At 34.1% G+C, this 26,084-nt stretch overlaps 1 protein-coding gene across 1 annotated transcript in view; it reads right to left on the minus strand.

Annotated features, from left to right (window-relative positions):
* Positions 1–268: 268 nt before the first annotated feature.
* RYBP (RING1 and YY1 binding protein) overlaps positions 269–26,084 on the minus strand; it is a 55,020-nt gene continuing 29,204 nt past the window's right edge. Inside the window, exons 3-5 of the mRNA XM_031953981.1 lie at positions 6,506–6,682; positions 6,304–6,402; positions 269–4,430 (exon numbers count right to left, since the gene is read on the minus strand). Coding sequence (XP_031809841.1) covers positions 4,178–4,430; positions 6,304–6,402; positions 6,506–6,682 — 529 coding nt within the window. The 3' untranslated portion in view covers positions 269–4,177. The remainder of the gene's footprint in view (positions 4,431–6,303; positions 6,403–6,505; positions 6,683–26,084) is intronic.

The raw sequence follows: 26,084 nt of genomic DNA on the forward strand, positions 1-26,084 counted from the left end.
CACATTTATTGGTTAATGTAAAATTTCTTTGCTCTTATTCAGGATCTTTTTTTACATGTTTCTCCTAATAGAAGTCTGCTCTGCTTAGAGGAGAGTAAAAGCAGGATATACATTTTAGAAATTAAATCTGACTCTGACAGAATTACTATAGCACCTCAAAGATGTGCAAAACATTTCATTTCTATAAATAGATAAAAATTGAAACAAAACCAGGAAGTCACTTTTTTGGAGATTAAAATCTACAAAAAATTAAAGCTTCCAGATTTAAATTTTACTATTTTATTTGTGAAAAAACTACAAGCAGAATTCATAAATAGACATTTCTATTTAAAGCAGGAAAATGATAAAGTGGCTTCTAATAACATAGTCGTGCACATGCCAGTAACAGGAATATATTAACATCTTTTATTTGCTAGACAAAGAGCAGTGTCCGATATAAATTTTCCCAAAACATTTAAGACCTGTGAATTTCTGACCAGTTCACAAAACCACCAATTGACACTTTTAGCATGAAGATAAAAACAAACCTAACAGACTGTCAGCTCTAAAGACTTTACAGAGCAGAAACTTTCAAAAGCGTTATACAAGCTGTCTTTCTGGGCAAATGAAAAATAGAGCTCGTATAATACATTAACAAAAATTCACAAGATAAGATTATGTTTTGACATACTTAACAAGCATTCTCTATTTGTCTCCAACAAACAAAGCTAAGGAAATAATGTAACCATCTTTACACAGTAAATTAAGGTTACAAGTCATACACAAGAACAGAACTGCTTGCGCATTAAAAACTGTTCAGCTCCATTGTCATACATTTCTAAATGTTGGCTCTTAAACCATTTTCGGTTACATACAAGCAAAGGTTATTATATATTCAGCAATTAATAAATTTTCAATAATTTAAGATATGGTAGCTTAAAAAAGTAGACTGAGAATGGTCTTGATAAGGCAGGTGAAACATCTTAGTGGAACTAAACTCACAGAAGCGTCTGCCAATTTTTATAATTAGCCAAATTTAAACCAAAAGTTATTGATTAAAATAAATACTTTTCTTTTTGTTTGTGTTAAATGTTTCCTTTTTTTCATTGCATGACTCAGGTAGAGCAAGTCAGGCAAGCTCTGTGTGTCTATGTGTGTGCATGCACACACGTAAGAGACTGTGTGGCATTAAAAAGTGAAACTTGCAAGCCTAACACTGTGCTTTTTTTTTTTATTTTTTATTTTTTTTTATTTTTAAATAACCTGCGTTCTGTGCCACTGAATACCAAGTATTTCTGGTCCTTTATATATATATATATATGTGTGTATGTATGTATGTATACACACATATACACATATATGTATATATCTGTATATATGTATTTCATATATTTATATATACACACATACACACACACACATACACACACACACACACACATATATATATATAATCTACACTAGTGTTTTTTACGTGCTGCAAAAGCAGGAAATCATGGGAATTCCATTTCCAGAATACATGCCTGAGGGGTGTAATCAATTTCAGAAATTAAAAGTCTAAAAGTACCTACACTACCTTAACAGAATACGCAACAGCAGCTAAAGGATTGGCCCAACAATGAAATTTGACTGCTTAGCTAGCAACTTCCACTTTTAGCTGCAATTTCTAATCAATGCAGAGTTTTATTCCATTTGTTCCAAAGCAAGTCTCCTCCCTTTCTTTCCCCCTCCCTAAAATAAGTTAATTTACCAAGGAGGCAAAACTGAAAAACCAAGACATTAGCAATGAATGAATTAGCAGCCTATGAGTAGCTGGTTAATCAGCTTTTCCACTAAACTAGGGGTCCATTCACTTTACATGAAACTAATTTTGAAAAAATACACACAGTGTTTCTGAACAAAGTGCAAACTAACACTTACTGATTCATAAAAGCAGTGCAACATACACATTAGTTTGGTGGCATTTTTTTTTTTTTTTGTAAAATAAAAACTTAGTATTTCCATACACCTCTGGAAAATAAATATGGCTGACCAGTTTACCCTCCCTGAGACCCTTAATAAAAGGAATATTAAAACTTTAGAAGGAATGTCTTTGCAATATCCCACTAACATTAAAATGTGGATTTAAAATTCATAGTCAAACCACTATGTATTATATATTCTGATGCTATGGAAAGCATCTGTTTTCCTTTGGTTCATTAATAAATACTTTAAAAACGTATTTAAAAAAGGTAATTACAACTTGCATCTTTGATACAAGTATAATTTAAAAAGAGGGGAACATTGTCCATGCATTTTAGACTAGGACCATAGCAACAAATGGCACTGCTTTGTAATCTATGCTTTTTCGAGAATAGAATTTAAATTATGATGCATTAGTGACTACAGAAATAGTTTTAATGTAAATGTGAAAGGAACCTTGCCTGTTGGCTACTCAAAAATCAAGCTGATAATTTTATTTTTTACTCAGTTGCCTCCATATACATGTTATTTTTTTTTCCCAAACCAAGTTATCATAACATAATCTGGTGTGTCATTACAAATTGGCTGCTCTCACATGTGAGTACCTAAAGCATGACCATATATATTGAACTGGCTCTGTGCTTGAAATGATTCAGAAGCACTCTGGGCCACATGAGTAAGTGTACAAAAACCAATACAGATAAAGGCTAAAAGAAAAAACAATTAGGAAAAAAAAATCACACTAGTGTTTTCAAGGGACAATTAAACAGGAACCAAACTGCAAAGTAACTCTTAAGAGGTTGGGAAGAATTTCCTTAAGTCAGATCATCTTTGTATCTAGAGGGAAAAACTAGCCCCATCAGCATGAGCTGCGCTTGTGTCTCAGATACTAGCATGAACACTGTTCACAACTGAAGCTTCCCACGATAGAATACCAATGAATTTCTACAAACATTGAAAATCCCCATGTTGGTATTAAACATATATAGTTCATAATCCCCTTCAGAAAACAAGCAGATCTAGGGAGAGGGGGGGTTAGGGTTAGGAAAGAAGCTTTTGGTGGACAAGGAGAAGGAAAAGAAAGGCAAAATTTAATTACAAAAATCACTAGGCAATGTTACATGGAAACAAGTAACTGCTTGGTATTGACTGAAAAACATTCCAGCCCTACAATTACAGTGTTGATTTTAATGTCTTAAATCCTAAAACTAAGAGACACTTTATAGAATTTTTTTTTTTTTAAATAATTACCTCAGTCATGAACACAGGTCTGGAAAATGGATGGATGGAATTCAAGTTACAGAATACCATATTTTTATGAATGGTTGGTTATGCAAGAATTAGCAATGTTAACATATAACCATAATTTACTTGGCATTCTGAAGCCAGTTTAAATTACTTTTGAATGATCAAGCACTTCCAATTGGACAAGAGAACTCGTGACGTGTTATTCTATTGCAAATGCAGGATGGATATCTGGAGCAGTCTTGTAATTTGAGATCACATTCCTAAAAAACATTTTATACCATCCAGTACTCTTACAGATGAGAGACTTAAGTTCCCACATAGGGTTAGAACACACTTCATATAAGACTGGTTTCAATTTAGTTTCATCACTTTTATAGAAGGGACTGTCCCATATCTGTAACTGTTCAATGCTGTTTTCACTTCACAGTGTATCAAAGCACCAGCGTTGCCATGTATTGGTTTCAAATAACCCTTATATATATATATATATATATATATATATATATTTTATATTTATATATATAGTTATATCAAAACTGATAGTACATAGTATAACTGGAAGAAAGAACTAAACTTAAAGGATATGCTGAAAAGGATGGAGTCTGTGAATGCAATAAATAAAGCCCCCCCCCCCCCTGCTTTGCCCACCCTCCTTCCCCCCCACAAAAAAAAAACCCAACAGTTGTAATGTACATGGAAAAATTGTGCACAGCAGATTTTTATAAAAAGTAGATTCAGGAGCACATCCAATTATAAATGATTGTTAGGAAAATCATATAAAACAATGGAATACATAAAAGTGTCAAGAGTAATCGTCAGGGTGCGAAATTCCTTGCTGGCCAGATGCCCATGGCAAGCAGAAATAATCCTGGCAGCATCACTAGGTCGATGTCCACAGAAGAATCTCCAGGGATGCAAGCAGCATGGGCAGGTGGAAGATATGAATTTCATACCCTGATTCATAGTTTTCACAATTCCATGTGCAATTTCAGAAAGATTCATCATTTACTGCTGACATGTCACCCTTAGGCGTTGAGGAACGGGATGAGCCCTTGTCTGTGCTCTCCGATCCAGAGCTGCTCTGGTTCTGCTGTTCTGATCCTGCACTCGAGGTCACTGTCGATGATGATGTAGAAGAAGAACGAGTCTTTTCTTTAAAGTCTGTGATAATGACTGTGACATTTCCCACTGTTACTGCCAATTGCTGTGCAGTGCTTCTGTCCACGTTTTTCAGCCTGGGCCTAAAAGAATCGTCATAAGAAGTAAGTAGACAATGGTCAACGTCCTTCACACACTTGGTTCCAAATTCCTCTGAAAAATTTGCTTAACAAAGATATTCAGACTGTTTCCCCAAATTTCCACTGAATTCTGGAGCTCTGGAGGATCTGAAAGTCTTCACTATTCAGGATAATAAGAAGTTTAATGAACTTTTTGATTTCTGGTTTTTCTATCTTAGTTCAATTCACTCCACTTAAGATACAAGAATGAGAAAATGAAGGAAGACCTATATTGTTCTGCCTCAAAAGTTTCCCTCGATGTCTCATTCCACATATTACTTGGGCATGAGGAGTCTATTTCCACTGTCCCATTGATAAAGTCTCCCTGTTTAAGGACAAATCCTGCTATAAGAATTGTCCAAGTGTTCCAAGGCAGTGACAACATTATGACCACCAAAAGATTTAGTTTCTCTATCTAATCTTGTCTTTCCCATTTTCTCTCCCTTATTGCAAACTGTAAAAAATTCTGTTTTGCTTTCCATTAAATAACTATATGTTTTAAAATGCCAGCTATTATTGTTAAATAAATTGCTATCAATATTTAATAGTTAGAGACTGTTTTGAACCCTCCCTCTAAAGGTACATGACCTTAGGCAAGTAACTGAATCTCTCATTGCCCAAAGGGAAATGGAATTCTGAGACTTGCAATAAGATGCCAATCTGCACGGGAGGACACTATTTTCTCACTGGGTTTCTTATCCCAGTAAAATCACAGATCCTGTCCCTTTCTTTATCAATCAAAACAAATTCTGTGTTTCCCCATTCCTACTGGTATTTTTATTCATGGAAACCTAGAACTCTGCCAATTCATTTTCCTGCTTAGAGTCTATTCTTATTTGAAAACCCACTCTATGAGGAGCTGTCATAATTTCTTCAACATTCTTTTTTCCTTCTCTTAAAAGACTTTACTGACCTGTAGTCAGTGAAGTTTACTGACCTAGCTGACCCACTCAACCTGTAATCTCTCATTTTAAACTTTTGGAATAATTGTCTATTTTCATTTCGCATCTAATTAATTATATACTTATTGCTCTTATTTTAAGAATCTTATAATTGAATAATAATATTGATAAGAATCAATAATTGGATGAGACCGGAATGTTCAGAGACTTCCAAATTCAAAATATAAATAATGTTCTATTTAAGAGATTAACATCTCTTCTTCTAAATTTTCTTACTATGGTTATTCAATAATGAAATTAAATTTGTGCAAAGCCTAAAGAAACTTGAAAAAACAAAAACTATATAGATGTATGTATACACACACACACACACAAATTTTTAATACAATTAATTTAATCTTAATAAAATTTAATTCTAAATTATTTATTTATTTATTTTGCTTGGGGGGGGGGGAGGGAGAGGGGGAGGGGAGGGAATTGGGCTTGCCCAGGGTCACTGAGGTCAGATTTGAACTCGGGTCCTCCCGACTTCAGGGAGCCACCTAACTGCTCCAAAAGAAATCATTTCTTAAAGTAGGTGTGAAGCAACATTTCCACAAGGTGAAAACACATAAATAAGGAATGCAAAGACATGGGAGTTCAACTCAATTGGATACATTTGTACAAGTACAATTGTATTTATAGAGAACACATATCTGAAATGGTGAAATCAACTATAGTTTACAACTTTAAGGGCCACTAAAAAATTCTGTTAGTAATGATTTCATAGCTCTTCAAATTTATATTTTGGTCAGTGCTTCAAATGTTATTTTAAGACAATAAAATAATATTATTATTTAATTATTATTTATTATAATTATCTGTATCTACCGTCTAAGAGGTAAACAAATTTTCATTGACTAAATCATATAATCAATCTGGTGCTAATTTCTTACCTTGAAGTGTGATTTGAGTCACTGGTCTTTGTTGTAGCATTCCCAGACTGTATACTGTTTGCTTCACTAGGAGGATCTTTCAGAATATCTGACTTTGGTCTAAAAAGGAATAAAAATATGCTTCAATAGAATTTATGGCTTCATTTACAACTTAATAAGCTCAATTATGAATGATAAATTTCTTGCTTGCTTTGGAACTTACTTTGTCTTCTTGTTGGTGTTTTTCTTAGTAACACTAGGGCTAATTTCTTTCTCTTTATCTGGTTTCTCCTTTTCCTGCTTTTCCACTTTTTCCTTCTTTTCCTTTTTAGGTGGTGGGGGTGTGGCGTATTGTTGGGCCACTTGTTGTGCAACCAGCTGAGAGTTTATTCTAGGTTTTCTATAAAAGGATGGGAAAAAAAAAATTGTTACTTACTTTGTAAATAAAGTTAACTTTAATAAATGAAAGTATTTTAAAATTCACATTTGCCAAAACAAAATTCACTAAATATAACCTAGAAAATGTGTCTTTGTCTTAATAGTAGTAGTGTAATATGCTCTCTTGAAAATATCCAAGTATTCTAAAAGAAAACTTACTCTTGCATGGGAGCATTAGAAACTACTTTTTAAAGTGCCAAGATTGAAGACAGAAGAAAATCTGTCAAATCTCCTTTTATCACATATTGGTAGATAATCTCTTAAAAGTGAGTCAGCCATTATATCCCAAACTAATTTATAGAGCCCATATGCTCCAATGCAGTTTTGTACATGAGTTAACACATCTGATCAAGAAAAAACTGAGGTTTATATTTATTCCTAAGTAGAGTCTGTATCTCCAGTACAGGATACAAATGATACATTCACATGGTTCTCAAAAGTCATGCCTGTGCCAACCTCCAACTGACACACTATCTTAGAACCATTGTCCACACATTCTAAATAGTGCCAATCAAGTTTCTCAATGCATGTTCCTTCAGACCAAAATGGAAAGGACTGCATTATGCACATTATAATCTAAGTAAAATGAATTATCCAGACATTCTTTACATGAAAATTACTTTTAAAAAAATCACAAGGGAAACAACATATCAAATAAATTAACCACATTTAATAACATAGGTGGTCATGATCTTTCTGTCAGGAGCTTTCCTTATCTCTCTCAAGAGTGGAAGCTTTGCCACAACACAAAACAACACAAAAAAATAACAAAAGAAAAGAAAGGAATGGAAAAGTGAAATAGCTTTGGTTATAGCCTAACTCTGGTTTCAGTATTGGAAAATAAGAAGTTTGGTAATAAATGTGAAGACCCAAAGGATTTCCTCTTGCCATGAAATATAAATGTTCCCTGATAGTTCCAATATGTTAAGAATCTGCCTACCAAAGGAAAACATGACAGTAATACAATAATAATTCAGTTGCACAATGGGTTAAACAGGGTTTTTGTGGTTGGATTTTTTTAACACACACACACACACCCACACACCATTGTCAAGTGCCCAGCAGATCAGGGAGGGCTCAAAATATATTACAGTAAATGACCAGTTCAAGAAAGGATATATAAGAATTATACTCATGAGTGCCCACCCATCTTTTTTTCCCCTCCTTGTAGATTCTTCTATTGTTCTGTGCTGTATACTTCTTTTACTTGCTTCCCCCTACCTTCCCCAAGCAGGCTATAGTTAAGCACACATATTTTATTAAAAAACGGGCTTTTTACAAAATGACATTGACTGGGAACTCATTCATATCACTTAAGTACCCAACAAGCATTTATTGATTTGATCTCCCAGACATACTGGGTATACAAAGAGAACAATGAAAGAATCCTTGCCCTCGTGTTAAGTTTTTTCTATGAAACAATATAAAATATGTGTTATGTGTGTGGAAAATAAAATTGGAAGAGTATCCTTCCAGCTAAAGGGCTAGATTGGGACCACATAGTGAAGGATAAAAAAAGCCAAATAGCAAATCTATATTTTTTTAAATCTTAAAGCAAGGAGATTTATTGCTTTAGGTAAGCATACTAGTATTAGTATTGAGGAAAATTCAAAGGGATGACAGGTCTTCAGGAAGCTCTGATATAGTTATAATTCTCCCCTCTTCCACACAAACATTAATAGAAAACTTTCTCCCAACACCACTACTTTAACATATAACATTCTAACCTCCTTATTTGTCAATCATACTACAAACAAACTTTTGGGACACAACCAATTATAACATCCAGAATCTACCATACTTTACTATCCATGAGGTGTTGGTACAAAAGTTATTGTTGATAAATTCCTATCTTGCATTATAGACAAAGAATTTACCATAAACAAATCACATGCAATCAAACATAAAATTTAACAGCTACCTCAACAACATCAACCTTTCCAATATGTTCAGATAGGCATTTTCCCAGCTAATTTAACTCAGTGTCTGTAAGGTGCTAGAAATGCAAATACAAAATTCTTCCTAGCTTAAAAACAAACTTTCATCTACTGACAAGCCTGTTTTACCAGTACCAGTAGTACTTAGAATTTGATTTTTGTTTTGATCCTGAGAGACTTAAAGCAAAAGCAGGAAAGACAATAGCCACCCCCAAGCAATTTTTTAAGCTATTACATGGAAATTGGAAAAACTGAAATTCTTTTGATTCCATTAATTCAATTTTCCAAGATAGAAATTTAGTCCTTTGGGATCTTATTAGAAATTTAGAATAATTTAAAAAATACTTACTAAAATATGTTGATAACTGTATTTATTTATAAGATATTGAAAAATACCCAAATACACCACAAAGGAAAGATGCTATCTGCATCCAAAGAAAGAACTGAGAAGAACAATTAGCTAATATCTCTTCTATTCACTTTGCAATCCTTCATCCCATCTACTCTCCTTCCAGTCACACCTGTTTTGGCAGGGGCTCTCAAAAATCTGCCTTAGCTGTGTGATAACACTTTTATGGGTCAAGCCAATTAGCCTGTCTGTCCCCACTGAAAGAAAACGTATCCTTTGCAACAAGAGAATCAACCTAAATACAACATACTCCTAGTAGTTTTTGTTTATACCACTCAGGATCACAGAACCTAGTTCAGAATCTAGCTCTGCCATTTATTTTTGGCAAGTTACTATGGGCTTCAAGGCTTAATTTCCTTATCTAGAAACAAGGGCTTATGATTTTTTTTAAAGGTAAAAGTCAATATGTTAGTTTAATTGAAATAAGGTATGATTCACCAGATAAAAATTTTAAAACTTGCTTACAGTTGGTACAAACATTTTCCCCCAAAAGTCTAGAGCACACTCTCCCACAAATTCAAAAAGATCCAAAGCCAGAGTGGGTCTCAAGAGTAGGAATGTAACTCAACTCCTGTTATGGCCTGGAAGTCTATAACCAGTATTCTTCTCTGGTACCAGAGGTCAGAGAATCTCCTTGAAAGTGCCCCATTCCTCAGGTGACTTTCTGCATCCATTTCTCTTATTCAATGTGCCACTCTGCTCTTGACATATTTGTATGCGTTATCTCCTATTTGTCTAAAGAGCAGTCAAATAATCCTAAAGCATCAGCCTATACTCGTCACTTTCCATTGCTAAGATCAAATACAAGGTTTTGTTTGGCACATAAAATTTGTCCTATACTTCGAATTTACGTCTATACTATCTTTTCAGTGCTGTCAAACTGGTCTAATCACTTTCTGAACCCTCACATAACATTTAACTTATCTTTCCCCTCTACCCCAAAGTACACAAAACATCCTCATTGTTCAAAGCAAGTACCACCCTCTTCTCTACATGAGGTCTTGTCTGACTCAAAATTCCCTTCCTAGATTCTAATCTCCTCTTCCCAACCCTAATATGGTACTTATAAAAGCACATATTGCATGAATGCATTGTTTTCTTTGAAACAATGTAAAGCTTCTCAAGGACAGGGCTTTTATTTTTGGCTATGTACCCTTAGTACCTAGCACTTAATAAATGGTGTGCTGATTGAAGTCAACTAAAGAGTAAAGGTTTATTGCTCTTGTGAATATTGTGGTTTTGGTCAAACTTTTGTGTGTTCAAATGCATTTTAAAATTATATAGAAAAATCTGACGTGAAATTTCTATGACAGAAATTAATAGAAAACTGGAATTTGACTAATTTGCACTAAATAAATTAAGTCTACCTAAAGTAACACTTGTAATTTGGTATCCACATACCTTCAAACAGCAGAGTCCACAAGTGGAAGAAACAAAACAATGGGAAGTCAAATTAGGTAGAGGGCTACCTTGTTTTACTGCATTTTGGAGATACTGTATTATTTACAATTTGAAAGTTTGTGGCAAACTTGCATCAAGCAAATGAATCCATACCAATATGTGCTCACATTATGATCCGTGTCACATTTTGGAAATACCTGGAATATTCCAAAATTTTATTATACCTGTTATGGTGACCAGTGATCTGAGATCTTTGACATTATTATTCTGTTGTGGGGTACCATGATTCCTGCCCATAAGATATCAAATGTCATCGATAAATGATAAATATGTTGTTATGACTACTCCACAGACTACCTAATCTCCTCTGGTGTCCCTATTCCCTGAGAAAGTAAGCTAATTAATAACCCCTCTTAAATGTCCAAGGAAAAGCTTGATCTATGCAGCAAACTTCACTGTTGTTTTATTTTAAAGTGTCACAGTTACTCCAAACTTCAGTAAGTTTGACAGCAGGCATCAACATTATTGCAAGACTCCCCACCAGGCCAAAAAAAGATTAAGGCTCAGCTGTAAATTTGTACTTTTTAGTAATTATTTTTAAAATTGAGGTAGTATATTTTGTCAAAGACATAATATTAACAGCACAGTTAAGAGGCTACAGTATGGTGTAATCTTTTATATGTACTAGAAAACAAAAAACTTCATGTGATTTGCTTTATTGCAGTTGTCTGGAACCAAATCCACAATATTTCTGAAATAAGCTTGTAACAAGGTTACAGAAACCACTGAAGGAAAATGGGAGCTCAGGTTGGACTAGTCAAAGACCAAATAGAAAATACATGTTGGATGAAGTCAGAAAGAACTAGAAAGTAGAATCAAACCAGGAGCAGTTATATTAAAGAAGTTGTGTAGGGGTGGGGAGAGGGGGAGAGGAGAGGAGAGGAGAGGTAAAAGCTCTTTTCAGCCTACAAACCTTGTCTCATTTTAGAAAGAAGAGTAAAAATGTACACACACCAGAACAAATTTTTCCTTGTAGTTCATGTGAATCATGTAAGGAATAGAATGCTTATTCCAAGCTTTGTTTGAAACTATAGATGCCCTCCTTAAATATTATCACAGATATCAATACAATTCCATTTGATATCTCACCTTTTTAATTTAAAAAAAGGGGAGATTTCAAAAATCAGATTTGTTCAATTATCTATAATGCACCTTCATAGAATTGGTAGAAATGATTCACAAATTAAGATAAATGAAAACCTCAATGGATTCCAAAATTGTTTTATTTCCCTTAGAAAGTTATTACTAGCTCAAGTGTTTTTATTTTCAGCTTTGCTAATAATAAAACCAACTTCTATCACCTTCACAGTATACATCAACACAACACTTGGGTGGTAATCACTACAAAAATTTCCTATGATTATACAAATTTCATTTCTCTCAAGTGTGCTGTAACGGAAAGGGCACTAAATTTAGAGTCAATAAATAGTTACCCCTTCCACACTGGGGTAGAATGTTGTTAGGGGTGATCTGGAAATTCCAGGTAAAACTTTTTGGCTGTCCCTTCATACCAGAGAAGAAAATGAATTATTACATTATTAAAATATGTTGTTATTATACTGTGATTTTATACATTTCTGACTTTCTAAACTTCTGTGTTATCAGCTGGCCTTCATTTGTTATCTGTGACTTCCACAAAATTTCCCCAAAATTCCCATTTAATTTTTTATGCTGACCCAAGATATATCGAAACTGCAATGGGGAGTGTGGAAACATGGAAGGGATAATTGTAGAATGGCTAGGTTTTAATTCTGACTCTCCTGTTGACTAATTTCATTACCTTGAGCAATTAAATTGAAGTTTTGGGGCCTCAACTTCTATAGGTTAAGATGATAAGATTGAATTAAATAATTTTTGATGTCTTTTTTGGTCTTTTCTTAGGAAGTCCCAGTATTTTAGAAATAGAGGCATTCTAAATGACACCTATTCATGAATAAAATTTTCTTTCCATCTTTACTTCAGATAGCAACAAAGCTATCACACACCAGTATCACACCCCTGCATAAAAAAATGCCCTCTTTACTACTTTACCTTCCTTCCCTAGCTACAATATTCTATAAATATCCTATGTTCAACTATTAACCACACTGACAGCTTCCCATATCACTGACAAAATTTTCCCCCACTGTCTCCCAACTCTCACCCTTGGAGGGTGGGGAGGAGAGAGGGAAAAGGAGTACTTTCTTTTTCATTGTGAACACTTCAAGTGATATTTCTGATAAGCAAAAGAATAGTAATGATACACTTATGGCAAGGAAAATTTACTTATAGTCTTTGGAATGAAATTAGTTTTTAACAATGATAATAAAATGTCAGGTGAAAATTGTGGAAAAAATAAGAGATCTATTAAGACCTAAAGAAGCTCTAAAACAACACAGAATACCTGTAAACTCCTTCAGTCAAGAACTGCTCAGAAAGACCGCCGAAATTCTGGATGGAGATAAGTCAATGCAGGAGGATAACAAAGCATATGGGAACTAGATCCAGGAAAACTAGCATTCCATATACCACAAAAAAACAGTCAATAGACAAGGTAAATACTAGGTGCTAGGGCCTGTGCAAAGCATGAGAAATATAAATAAGATATCCAAACAGTTTCAGAGAAAAGCCAAATGCACTATACAAGTACCTGGAAGAAATAAAACAAGATGAAAATAATAATGATAGGCCTGGATGCTATCCATATTTTAAGAAATTAAAATGAAAACTCCAAATCTACTAGAATTAGAGAGCAAACAGAAAACAAGAGTGTATTGGTCATTTCAAAAATTCCCAAATGAAAATATCATAAAAACCATTATAGCCAAAATCTAAAATCAAAAGAATAAAGATCCCCCACCCTAAGATTTCTCAACTGTCATGATAAAGGGGGAAGAGGGAGAGCGAGCACACTTGAAATGAGAAAAATTTATACAACAAAGATTGGTGTTATCTGACAAAACTGAGCATAATCTTACCAAAAAGGGAGTGAGGGGAATGGGATATGTAATAAACTTTTCCCAACCATTCCAAATCAAACATAAGAATCAAGATAAATATATTTTATGAATAAAAATTAACTATGATGGATTGTTCACATTCCAATTGTGAGGGGAAAAAAATCAATCTTCTCAGAACCCTTTCACAGAGAAAGTTAAATAGGACAGAAATGTCCTGAAATATGTTTATTTTTTGATTAAAGAATGAATGAAAGAAAAGAGACTAGAAACTAGAGAAGGCACACAAGAAAGAATATAAGAAAATTGAAGTTGGGGGAAATGAGCATAGTACAGCCATACTTTTACTAGAAAAAGTAAAAATGATGGGAGCAGGGAAAGGAGACGAATATGGGGACATAGGAGTAAAAACCAGATTGTTTCAATTATAAATTACTCATTTTAGGCAAACTCCTCTTACTAGAGCTTTTTTTGTGATAAAAAAGGGGGGAAGGGGAAAATAAGAAAAAAGTATGGAAGAACAAGATTAAGGAAAATACTTAAATCATAACTGAACATGAACTGGATGTACTGATCCATAAAACAGCATGTATTAGAAAGCAGAATCCAGAGATTTCGAATTGTGTATATATGGAGCTATTAAACTGTCTATATCCTTTGACCCAGCAATACCACTAGGTCTGTCTTCCAAGATGATTAAGGAAAATGGAAAATAATCTACATATTCTAAAATATTTATAGCAGCATTCTTTCAAGTGGTAAAGAACTGGAAATTTTGGGAATGTCTGTAAATTGGGGGATGACTTTCCACATTATCTTGTCAACTCATTCATATTAAGCTCATACTATATGCTCCTTAGATCAGGGATATGTCCAATTACATCCCCCACCCAGTGAGTATGCCCTTGTCCATCTTGTTCAGTCAAATTAAGAATTACATCCTTAATTACATCCACCTATCTGCACCACCTATAGGCAGGTAAAATCGTCATTTCTCATAGGACATTCCCTATGCTGCCTTGCTAGGCACTATCTGAAAACAGGAAAACAGGAGTGAGTCTGAGATTAAAACTTTTCTTCAAGTATTCCAAAAACAAGTGATCATATATTGGTCTCACAAATCTTAAAAGTTCATCTAGTCCAACTCAGACATAAATTTGATTAAAGAATTCTATAATAATATATTACACTTTTTAATCAAATCCAATGCATTTATTAATGCCTTATGTTCTAGATTAGAAGTGGCATGCTACATTTCTACAATCAGGGAAATAAGAATGATTTTAAAATTAAAAAAGCTTTATTGTATTAAAAAATTGAAAAAAACATTCTTGGTTGACACCATACCCCCCCCACCCCAAAAGGGGGTGGGAGTAGTTATGCAGTTGACAATCCTTGATACCTGGAATATATGCAATGGAAGAACAAGTTGTAGCAAAGCATTGGATAGTTTTTCGTTCTTGTAATAAAGTTACAAGCAAATAGAACAATTAGGTGGATCTGGATTTAGAACTGATTGGAATAGTCTAACTAACTAATGGTCTTAAGTCAACATAGAAGCTTCTGGTAGAGAATCCCAAGGGTGTGTTTGGCCCTTAACATTTTTAGCTAATCCTTGGACAGAGACATAGGTGTTATGCTTAAAATTTGCAGAAAGCTCACAAAAAAATTTTTTTAAAGAATTTGCTAGGTTAGAATATGGAAGGAATGTTAATAATGGATAGTATTTAACAAGGATGTATAAATAAAAGATGGGGGGGAACATGGCTAAATGGCAATTATTTTAAGAGAAGGCATTCTAGGGATTAAGTAGACTAGGGATTTCATGAATCAATAATGTAAAAATTGCAGTCCTTCCCCCCCACCAAAAAAAGCCACTAGATGCAAAGAAAAAGAACACCTGAATCTTGATAGAAATCAAATCACTTATATATGTTGATCTAAAAAGCATGGTGACCAAACCAACTGAAGAAATGAGATAGTTATTTCCTTTCTGCAGATCTAATAAAGATACAGCATCTTTACTTAATAAAGTCCTTGTCAATAGCCATCCTCATATCTTCCCACATTTGCAGGCTGTTAAGCCACAAGGATAGTATAAAGTACAATGCCAACAATCAGTTCCCAAAACTGATGTTTAAATAACATTCAACATAAAGTCCAAGAAGAACAGTGCACCCAACACTTCCATAGGATTTTCTTGGCAGTGGTGTATAGATAAAGGCCCACAAAGGTTAAGTAGCTTGCCCAGGGTCACACAGCTAAATAGCCGAGGTCTGATTTGAACCCAGATTTTTTGTCTCTAGACGCTTGTATCTCATCGTTTCCTTTTAAAATTGTCAATGTGGAGAGGAGGGAATGTCCAAGAATCATCTCAAAAGTGTTTTATAATACTAATAGAAAACATAATCCCACAGCTAAATCACTCACCAAAACATAACTGCTGCCCCAAATTTTGCTTTTTAAACAGTGAACTAACTTCTTTTTTGATTTCCATTTTAAGCCTGGGTTGGTCCTAAATATTTGTTTGTTCACCTGTAATACAGGGTTTGGGTTAATATTTCAGAATAAACAACTTTTTGATTTGGTCCCAGCTAGTTGACTTCTTTAACATTTTATTTTTTAAAAGAATATTTAATAATGTATCTTCTCTGGATTTCCTCGACAAAGAGATTTAACTCAGTTTTAATTGATCATGGATGGACAGAAGTAGCTATACCCAAAGAAAGAACACTGAGAAATGAATGTAAACTGCTTTCATTTTTGTTTTTCTTCCCAGGTTATTTTTACCTTCTGAATCCAATTCTTCCTGTGCAACAAGAAAACTGTTTGGTTCTGCACACGTTTATTATATCTAGGATACACTGTGGCATATTTAACTTGTATAGGACTGCTTGCATCTGGGGGAGGCGGTGAAGGGAGGGAGGGGAAGTCGGAACAGAAATGAGTGCAAGTGATAATGTTGTAAAAAAAAATTACCCAGGCATGGGCTCTATTTTTTATTATAACTTTTTATTGACAAAATTTATCTTCTCCCAATTTATAAAACAATTAAAATCCCATTTGAAAAATTCTGACCAGAATTTCTGTTTACTACTGCAATTTATTATTATTATTTTTTTCTGTAAGTCATATAAAAAATAAAAATTTTCAAATGTAAACAAGATAAGTCATTTCACTTGAGGAAGATTATACCAAAATATCCCAATTAAAATGTATTTAGCTGTCTCTGAAGTGTACTTCATATAGCAAAAGCAGACACTGCAAAATGCATCACAATTAATAATTTGAGGGAAAACTAAAGTTATGTGGTTTAACAGCTAAGTTTCAAGAGGGAAAATTAATCTTTGAAATCTTTGAAAAAAGTGCCAAACAAAAGAAATAAAAATGAAATATATAATGTTATGCCAACATAAAAATACCAAAACATATACTAGTGTATTATCATGTGAACAAATATTATATTATGGAAGGCATTATTATTATTATTGTTATAGTTGTTAATATTGTATTTATGAAGCAAGGAATGGCCAAAAAAAGATTCAGGGTCAGAAGGCTCACCTCTTGATCCTCAACCCTTTCCCCAAACATAGATCCACTAATGGAATAGTGGAATAGGGGTTATCTACCTCCCAAACTACCCAGTTTCAAATTATTGCCACCATTATAAAATGGACTTACTTAATCCCAGCTTCATCTTCCTAGTTTCTCCTAAATGCCTTTGTCTTTCATCCCAATTTCATTCTCTCAGAACTAAGAGGTGACAATTAACTAACCCAATAAACTGACAGAAGATCCTTTTAAAAACTTGCCTATCTAGTACCTAGATCTTTTTTTTTAAAATTTATTTAATAGCCTTTTATTTACATGTTATATGTATGGGTAACTTTACAAGCATTGACAATTGCCAAACCTCTTGTTCCAATTTTTCACCTTATCCCTCACCCCCTCCTCCAGATGGCAGGATGACCAGTAGATGTTAAATATTAAAATATAAATTTGATACACAATAAGTATACATGACCAAACCGTTATTTTGCTGTACAAAAAGAATCAGACTCTGAAATATTGTACAATTAGCTTGTGAAGGAAATCAAAAATGCAGGTGGGCATAAATATAGGGATTGGGAATTCAATGTAATGGTTTTTAGTCATCACCCAGAGTTCTTTCTCTGGGCGTAGCTGGTTCAGTTCATTACTGCTCCCATTGGAAATGATTTGGTTGATCTCATCGTTGAGGATGGCCAGATCCATCAGAACTAGTCATCATACAGTATCGTTGTTGAAGTATATAATGATCTCCTGGTCCTGCTCATTTCACTCAGCATCACTTCGTGTAAGTCTCTCCAGGCCTTTCTGAAATCATCCTGTTGGTCATTTCTTACAGAACAATAATATTCCATAATATTCATATACCACAATTTATTCAGCCATTCTCCAACTGATGGGCATCCACTCAGTTTCCAGTTTCTAGCCACTACAAAAAGGGCTGCCAAGTACCTAAGACCTCTTAACGGGGTTCTCATTAAGAAGACAGGTAGACATATAATTTCACCAGGTTCTTTGAAGAAATTTTACACAAAGCTATCTAATAAGCACTAGCTAAGTTGAATAGATGAGGAAGAGTAACGACCTTCATTAATTTACAAATTATTTGTGACAAAGTTAAGTTTAGGTAAGGGGGTTGGGGGTAGTCCTTGTCCATGCCAAGTTTATAAGGAAATTAACTTTCTTGGTTATAAATAGACACTGTTATTTGATTTATTGCAGAAAACATTTCCTGTATCATTTTGATGTGGAATCCTCACCTTGTCAAAATGATGACTCATGAAAACATCAGCACATATCGTCCCATTTGATCCAGATACAGGAAACTTGGCATGGACAAGGTTTTTTGTTTTGTTAAATGCCTCAAAATTTCATTTATACTTACTAAAAAGTGACTATACAAACTCTTTATACATTCAAAGTCCCTTTTCTGATTCTTAAAACTATATAATTGAGGAAATAAATAATCAGAAAAAGAAGTGGGCTGCACATTTGGTAAAAATTAAGGATAACAGATGTTAAAAAACTAATAGGCCAAGAGCTAAACTGCTAAATTGTAAAATGCATAGACACATTTATGCATATAAGAATAAAATGGAATGTGATTTGTTTTACTTATTAAAAAATTGTATTCACTGAAGTATTGAAATTATGTGCTACGTGACCCACCCCCCCACTCCCAAAGAGGCCACACTATACTGGTTTTCTGTATCACTTCTATGAAAAGATGCAAGAAACATGAATCGTCCTAATGTTTATTATCTAGTATAACATTTATCAAATGTTAACCACAGGCTTCATATGCAAAGAACAGCAAACTAGAAATACATAGAAATGGTGCCTGCTCTGGAGGAGAATATATAACCCAGTTGAAAACAAAAAGTAGTCATCAATAACTACAAAGGAGCAGATTAACAAATGCTAAACTTTAGATGAAAAAGGCAATTTACCATAATAACAACTACCCTATGAAGTCCTAACTCAGGACAGGCTGGGTAAGCTATTTTTCTGTTCCTACTCTTACTGTCTATTAAATGGACAGTAACTCAAATTTGCACAGTACTTTAAGTTTACAAGGCATTTCCTTCTCAAATAAAATACAAAAATTCTTGCACATGCAAGCGTGCACATATGTTAGACACATACATACACAAAACCAACCAAAAGCTCAGACACTGAATGATCTGACTAAAGACCAAATTGGGATACTATTTGCCACCTCTGGAAGTAGAAATGACATGTGAAAAGGTTTAGGTAAAGAAAGTGTGAACATGAAAATAATCCACATTTAAAATTTCAATTTTAATTTCAAGAATTTGGAAAAAAAGATACCAAAAAAGTAAATAAGATATTATCACCATATATACAACAAGTGACATCAACTAGGAATCTTTTTTCTCATCTCATAAGGATTGATGTATGGAAGGTATACTTGATGAAACAAAAAGTGAGCAGAAAAAGATTACATATTTTCAGTCACACAACTGACTACACCTTTTACAAGCCCGATTTTGATTTATTTTTGTTCAATTACTAGTTGAAGCCATTAAAGCATAATTAGTTTTAAAAATTCTCTTCCAACCAACTCTTTTCCCTTCACATGTTAAAAATCATACAAGATTACATACAGAACAGACACTCCCCCAAGAGCAAATTCTGATTGTCAATATCAATCCAAGCAAAAAAGAAAAAAGATTTAGCTTCACAAAAAGCAAAATCCAAGAGGAAATGCACAGCTACTATCTGGAGATAATAATTAAAGGTTACATACATTATTTCACTTGATACCCACAATCACCCCATGAGGTGGGTGTTATCTCCACTTTGAAGATGAGACTGACTCTCAAAAATCTTTCCCGGGGTCATACAGTTACTGTACTTAGAGGGCAAATTGTAATCCAGAACTTTTTGACTCCCACACCACCCACTATTTCAAGTGACCAAATCTAGATACTATCACACAAATTAAGGAGATTCAAAGAGAAAAAACAAGCAGAAGAATGTATATTACCTATATTGTGGCATGCAGATGGACATATTAGCTCACCTATTGTTAGGATTCTTACAAGGTGCTAAGTAAGTGGAATTGATGAGATAATGATTCTCCAATTTACATGAATTTAGTATTTCCTATAATTTCACAAGATTCACACCTTTAAGACAGCATATATAAGGAGCAGCTGTCAGGGCCAAAGATGACAAGCCCACTAAGAGCTCTAGGAGCCTCACCCAGGATTCAGTAGAGGAGATTCACAAGCCAGAGAAGGCAGCTTAAACTTTTGGAACCAAAACTACAGTCTCCAGAAAACAGAGCCCCAAGTCTAGGAGGAAAGACTTTAAAAGAGACAATAAAAGGATTTGGATTTTAATTTCTGGCTGCTTTTGGAGTGATTACACTGAACTTAAATGAAGGCTGCACCCAGAAGCCCCCCAAGAAACCTGCTCCCTACAGTTATGTCAAGCAATCAATCAATAAGTATTTACTGAACACATGCTAAGTTCTGGGAATTGTACTATATTCTTGAGACACTGAGGTCAAAAAAATGAAACAATCAACTATATAACTATAAGAAAGAAGTAGATATTTAAAAATACATATATAGCAATAATACATATACCACACAAGGAATTAGGGTGCTAAAAGTTTGAGCTAGGGAGATACGGTGAAGAACATGAAGTGCAAAGGACATTATAAAGTCAATCTAAAGGCAGAGGTCCCTGAGAGAGTAGGAGTAATATTTTATGATTTTTGAAAAATAGGTTACATAGTCTTTAAAAGCTAAAGAGAGTTTATACTTAAATCTTAGAACCAAGTGGAAGTCATGATAGATGATATAGGAGAAATCACATCAGACCTATCTTTAAAGTATCACTTTGACAGCAGTGTGTAAGATGGACTGCAATGTTGAGAGACTTGAAGCCAGAAAGTTAATTAAGAGCCTATTTAAATAAATTAGTTTAGTAGCTAGCATTTATTTTCTCTCTCTCTTTCTCAGTAAGTTTACTAGATTAGTATACATACTGCCTAATTTGATTTGATTCTCATATCAACTTAAGTGTTGTAGGTTTGTTAATAATGTTGTAGGTTTTCAAAAAACTGAAGCTCAAAAGAGGTTAAATGACTTGCCCATGGTCACAATTCTGATAAACTAAGGTAAGATTTAAATCCAGATTTTCCTGATGCCAAGTTAAATACCTGAACAAGGATGGTAGGTATCTGAGTCTATAGAGAGAAGAACTGCTATGAAGGATGAGAGCGAAAAGTTGAGGATAATGGAAGGATGATAATAACCCTTTTCATAAATTCAGAAGTTTGAAAGAAAAGGGGAGAGCTTTTGGGGAAAGACTAAGCTGAACATGCTGAGTTTTGAGATATCGCTGAGACATCCAGTTTGAAATATCCAAAAAGCAACTAACTGGGGCTAGATGTATAGATTTGGGAGTTGTCTCCACAGAGATGACAGTTAAACCCATGTGAAATGATGAGTTACTGTGAAAGTACAGAGGGAGAAAAAAAAACCAAAGAGAGAATTCTTGGGAAACACCCATGATTATTAAGGGGAGAAGTGATATGAATGATGAGCCAGCAAAAACAGAGTGGTTCTACAAAAATAAGAAAATTGGGGCAAAATAGTGAATATAAAGAGCTGAACTGTATGTAAAACTCTGCAATGTTTTCAACATTATTGTGTCAGCTATATTATATGTATATTACATGCATGCATGCGCGCTCACACGCATATTTAAATATATTGCAAATGAACCACAAACATACCTTTTCTTGTATAACTCACAAAAATACAGTGATCTGATTCAAAAGAGACATTAGACATATGATGCCTCAAGCATATTAGCAACACTTCACTGCAGCATACTATCACCCATGACTTTTAGCCAAGAAATGGTATAAAAGACAAAGTGAGCAGAAATGGAAGTGGGCAAAGGAAGAAATGAGACATTTACATGGGTTGTAATCTGCATTGGTGGTGAGAATGAATGGGCTTACTGACAAAACACTCACAGAACACTATTATTGAGGAAAGACAGGAAAAATTTGCTGAAATGCACATCAAATTATCTCCTCCTGAAGGGGTTAGATCAACAGAGCCAAGCATTATACTTTTATATATTAACTGAACTGATTTATCGCAAGCTTCTATCAAATTAATGCAGAACACAAGTAAAATTATCAAAGGAGGATATTCTGCAAGTTTCCTTCCAGCCCTGAAATAATGGCAGGAAAAACTATAATATATTGGAAAGCACTGTACTTCGATTTTTAACAGTATCTCATAGGGTTGATAAAGATGAAGTGAAAATCACATGCAAAATGCTTTGGAAATCTTAAATTGACATAAGCTATTTTTATTATCAACACTTAACAATCTAGATTTTAGTTTCTGCCTGTGATTCTGAATTTAGTTGCTTTCTCTATAAAATATAAAGGAAGATTGGACCATGGCAGGTTTAACCTAGAATCCATGAATATTTTTTAGCCTGGAATTCATTTTTTTTAAAAAAGTACACATGGTTTTCGTTGTTAGCTCATGTATTTTAAAGAATCTGAGGGCCTACTGGTTTTACCATACTGCAAAAGGGGTTCATAACATAAAAGGATAAGAATTCCTAGATTTGAAATCCAAAAAGCACACAAGGTACACCATTTACTTTTAGTTCATATCATCTGTATTTGTCCTGGTTATATTGATAGGCATATGCTAGTTACATAACCATTCTATAACCAAATTCTTGATCTATAAATAAAGAGGTTATAGATTAGACATGCATTTATAGTTCCCTTTACTTCAAATCTAACTTTAAAACATTTAATAAACATAAAAAGCAAAACAAGAACAACACATTTATAGTTAAAGAAAATCACCTACCAGTCAATCTATATTGTAAAAAGTCACAGTAGTATAAAGGACAGTATTCATGGATATAAATACAATAAACAAGACATATCAGTATACTGTTAAAATTAGGTTTTTTAAGAACTGTTTTAGAAATTCTCTTATTCCAGGGTAACATTGTTATGGTTTACACAGCAGTTCATAAAATTATTGAACAAAATGAGGACAATTGTTCTAGAAAGAAAATCGCTGGCATTTATATACCACTTTAAAATGTGCATGTGCCCGCACACACGCACGCACACACACAAAACTGAACACATTTTATTTGACTCAGACAACAATCTTGTAAGATAATCGCTGAAAGTATTATCATCCTCATTTTGTAGATGGAATGAACAGAAAGCATAGGTCTCCCAAGTCACAATCTAGGATCCTTACTACCACCCATAGAACTTTTTCCCATTTATTTAAAAGTCTTGTAAAATTTGTATATATACTCTCAAGACTAAGGACTTCAATTTAACATAAAATGTAACCTATGCCAATTGTAAATCTCTCCAACCATCCTGGCATCATTATTTAAATCATTTTCCATTTAGAGACTCTGACATCAATGCCAAGGAGCCTTTCATTACCCATCCCACTTAATACCCACAATCTTCCCACAGCTCACTTCTTCAGTCTTCACTGACCAGAGTACACAGAGATTGATGTGTGGATTATTGGGATTCCTAATGCTTTTTCCCTGCTGGCTAAATGTTGAGCACTTGGCAGTATGCCTGACTTACAACACGTGTAGAATTGTCAGCGTAACACAATGTCATCTGGAGTCTCAGGCTTAAGTTAAAGGAAACAATATTTAAACAATTCTGCCTTATGCTTCCACAACTTTTATCTAATAAAGTTTCAAACAATATTAAAATTCTATCTGGAATTTTTTTCCTTTTCGTGTTCCATCAAAAAAAAACCTTTTGGAAGACATTTAAAATAAATTCCATATCATTTTCTTTTCAACACTAACCACGCAATAAGCACATCACTTAAAGATATCTTTGAATAGTAATTGTTTAGTAGACTGCACTAAAAACATTTTTAGTGCGAAGAGTTTATGGCAATCAAAGTAAAAATGTCAGGGGTGGGCAACAGACAAAATTGCTTTAATCACAATACTATTTTTCCTATCTCTTTAATCATACTATCCGGAACACTAAAAACTTACTAAGTTATTCCTTTTAATTCTGATAATCAAAACAGTTTGCCAGCTCAACTCCCCCTCTGCCCCCTGCCACTGCAAGTATTCTAAACACTAACTCTACTTTTAAACATATTTATTATCAAATAGACTAAGTTAAAAAGAAATATTTGTCAAACTCCAAGAAACATCCAAGATAAGAAACAAAGAACAGAAATATTTATGTGCAAGAAAATATTAGTACATCTAATGGCCAATTGTACATTGGAGGAAGAGTAGTAATTGTAGATTCTTTGCACTTATGTTTAACTATACAAATATTTAGGCTCTCAGAATGGGAAAGATTGTAATCTTAAAACTCAGGAAACTACTCCTATTTTTATTCACTGAAAAAGTTGAATTTTAGAGATATTTCAGTAACTGTAGAAGAAAGGATTGTCAAACAGGAGCAAGAACATTCCAACTTGAGAAGATTTACAGAAGAAAAAACAAAAATTGGGAAGGAAGGAGAAGCAGAAAAACAAAAAAGAATCAAACAAGGACAAAAATGAGGGCCTTAGCGCTAAAACATTTGTAACATGATGAGACCATAAAGACTATGACATTGCCATAATTCTGTGGACGAGTTTTAAGAGCTATAATAAGACAAATGTGAAGCTAAGGTTTCTTGTTTGAATGGTCAGTAATAAATCAAAATTGCCTACCATGATAAGCTATTCAATACTTAAAAGAATTCAAGCACCAAATAAAGCAGTTTATTTCTTTTCCAAAAGATACAAGTAGGTTTCATTCCCCATGAGAACACAAATTCTACATCATAAAAACCTCTATGCATCTTCCAGCTAATATTTATCAAGTCAAGTGCCTATTATTTGCAAGGAACCAAGCTATGTGGAACTAAGTGCTCTAAGTGGGTAGACACTAGAAATAAACAAAGACAAAGAAAACCAGTTCCAGATATTCCAGAATATTCCAGATATAGATTAAAAAAAGATTCCCAATCGACATTCAGTCCATCCTCTCCAAGGTTCAATCTCCACTTTGATGTCTCTAGAGACTTCCCAAACTCAACAAACCCTGATTGTTCGTCAAAAAACCCACCTCTCATTCCAACTTTCCTAATTCTGTTTAAGGCTCTACTATCACCCAGGTTCTCAACATAAGAAACTCAAAAGAAAGTCCATCGACTCCCTGTTAGCTCCAGAATCAAACAAAGTGCTCTGGCATTTATATCTCTTCATAACTTTACCTCTTCTTACCTTGTCTCCACTAAATGAAACAGCAACTCAACTCTGCCTTTGCAGTGGTTCTCATCCTCTCTCGTTCCCTTGTTCCCTTGAAGACTCAGTTCAAATCTGACCTTCTACAGGAGGCCTTTCCCAGTCTCTCTGGCTGCTTCTTCTCTCACATTATTTTCCATCTACTATGTATCTTATATGTATACTTAGCTATTTATACAGGATCTCTGTGATTAGAGCAGGACTGGGGGAGAGAGGGTATTTGCTTTGCCTGTCTTTGCATTGCCATCCCTTCGTTCTGTGCCCTGGCACTGTGGATAAATGGTTCTGAAATGCCAGGTCTTAAAAATGACATTTTTGTCTTCATGTAAATCAGCTGGATTTTGTCTTGTCAAAACTTTTTTTCCTTGCTGCTTCTAAATCACTACAGAGCAATCAATACTTTTCGTCTGCCAAATTACTCTGAAGGTCTTTGCTTATTTTCGGAGGATTAATTTAGGGTATTTCCAATCATAGATATACGTTTCTTGGTATTGCTTTATTAATTTAACCAGGGAATCACTTTCTCTGGACCTTGCCAAGAAATGTTTTCTTTTATATTTCAATGTGACTGACCCTCCTTCCTCTTGAATAACCCCTGAAATGTTAATTCCTTCACACTTAAAAACTGCTGCTATGTCACTTAAAGTCACCAAAGGAAACAAAAACAATTCTTGCCTAATCCTAAAACCTCTCTGCATCTTTTTGAAAACCACAGCATTATAAACAAATCATCTTACAGCATGAA

The sequence above is a fragment of the Sarcophilus harrisii genome, chromosome 1, assembly GCF_902635505.1.
Source record: "Sarcophilus harrisii chromosome 1, mSarHar1.11, whole genome shotgun sequence".
Lineage (NCBI taxonomy): Eukaryota > Metazoa > Chordata > Mammalia > Dasyuromorphia > Dasyuridae > Sarcophilus > Sarcophilus harrisii.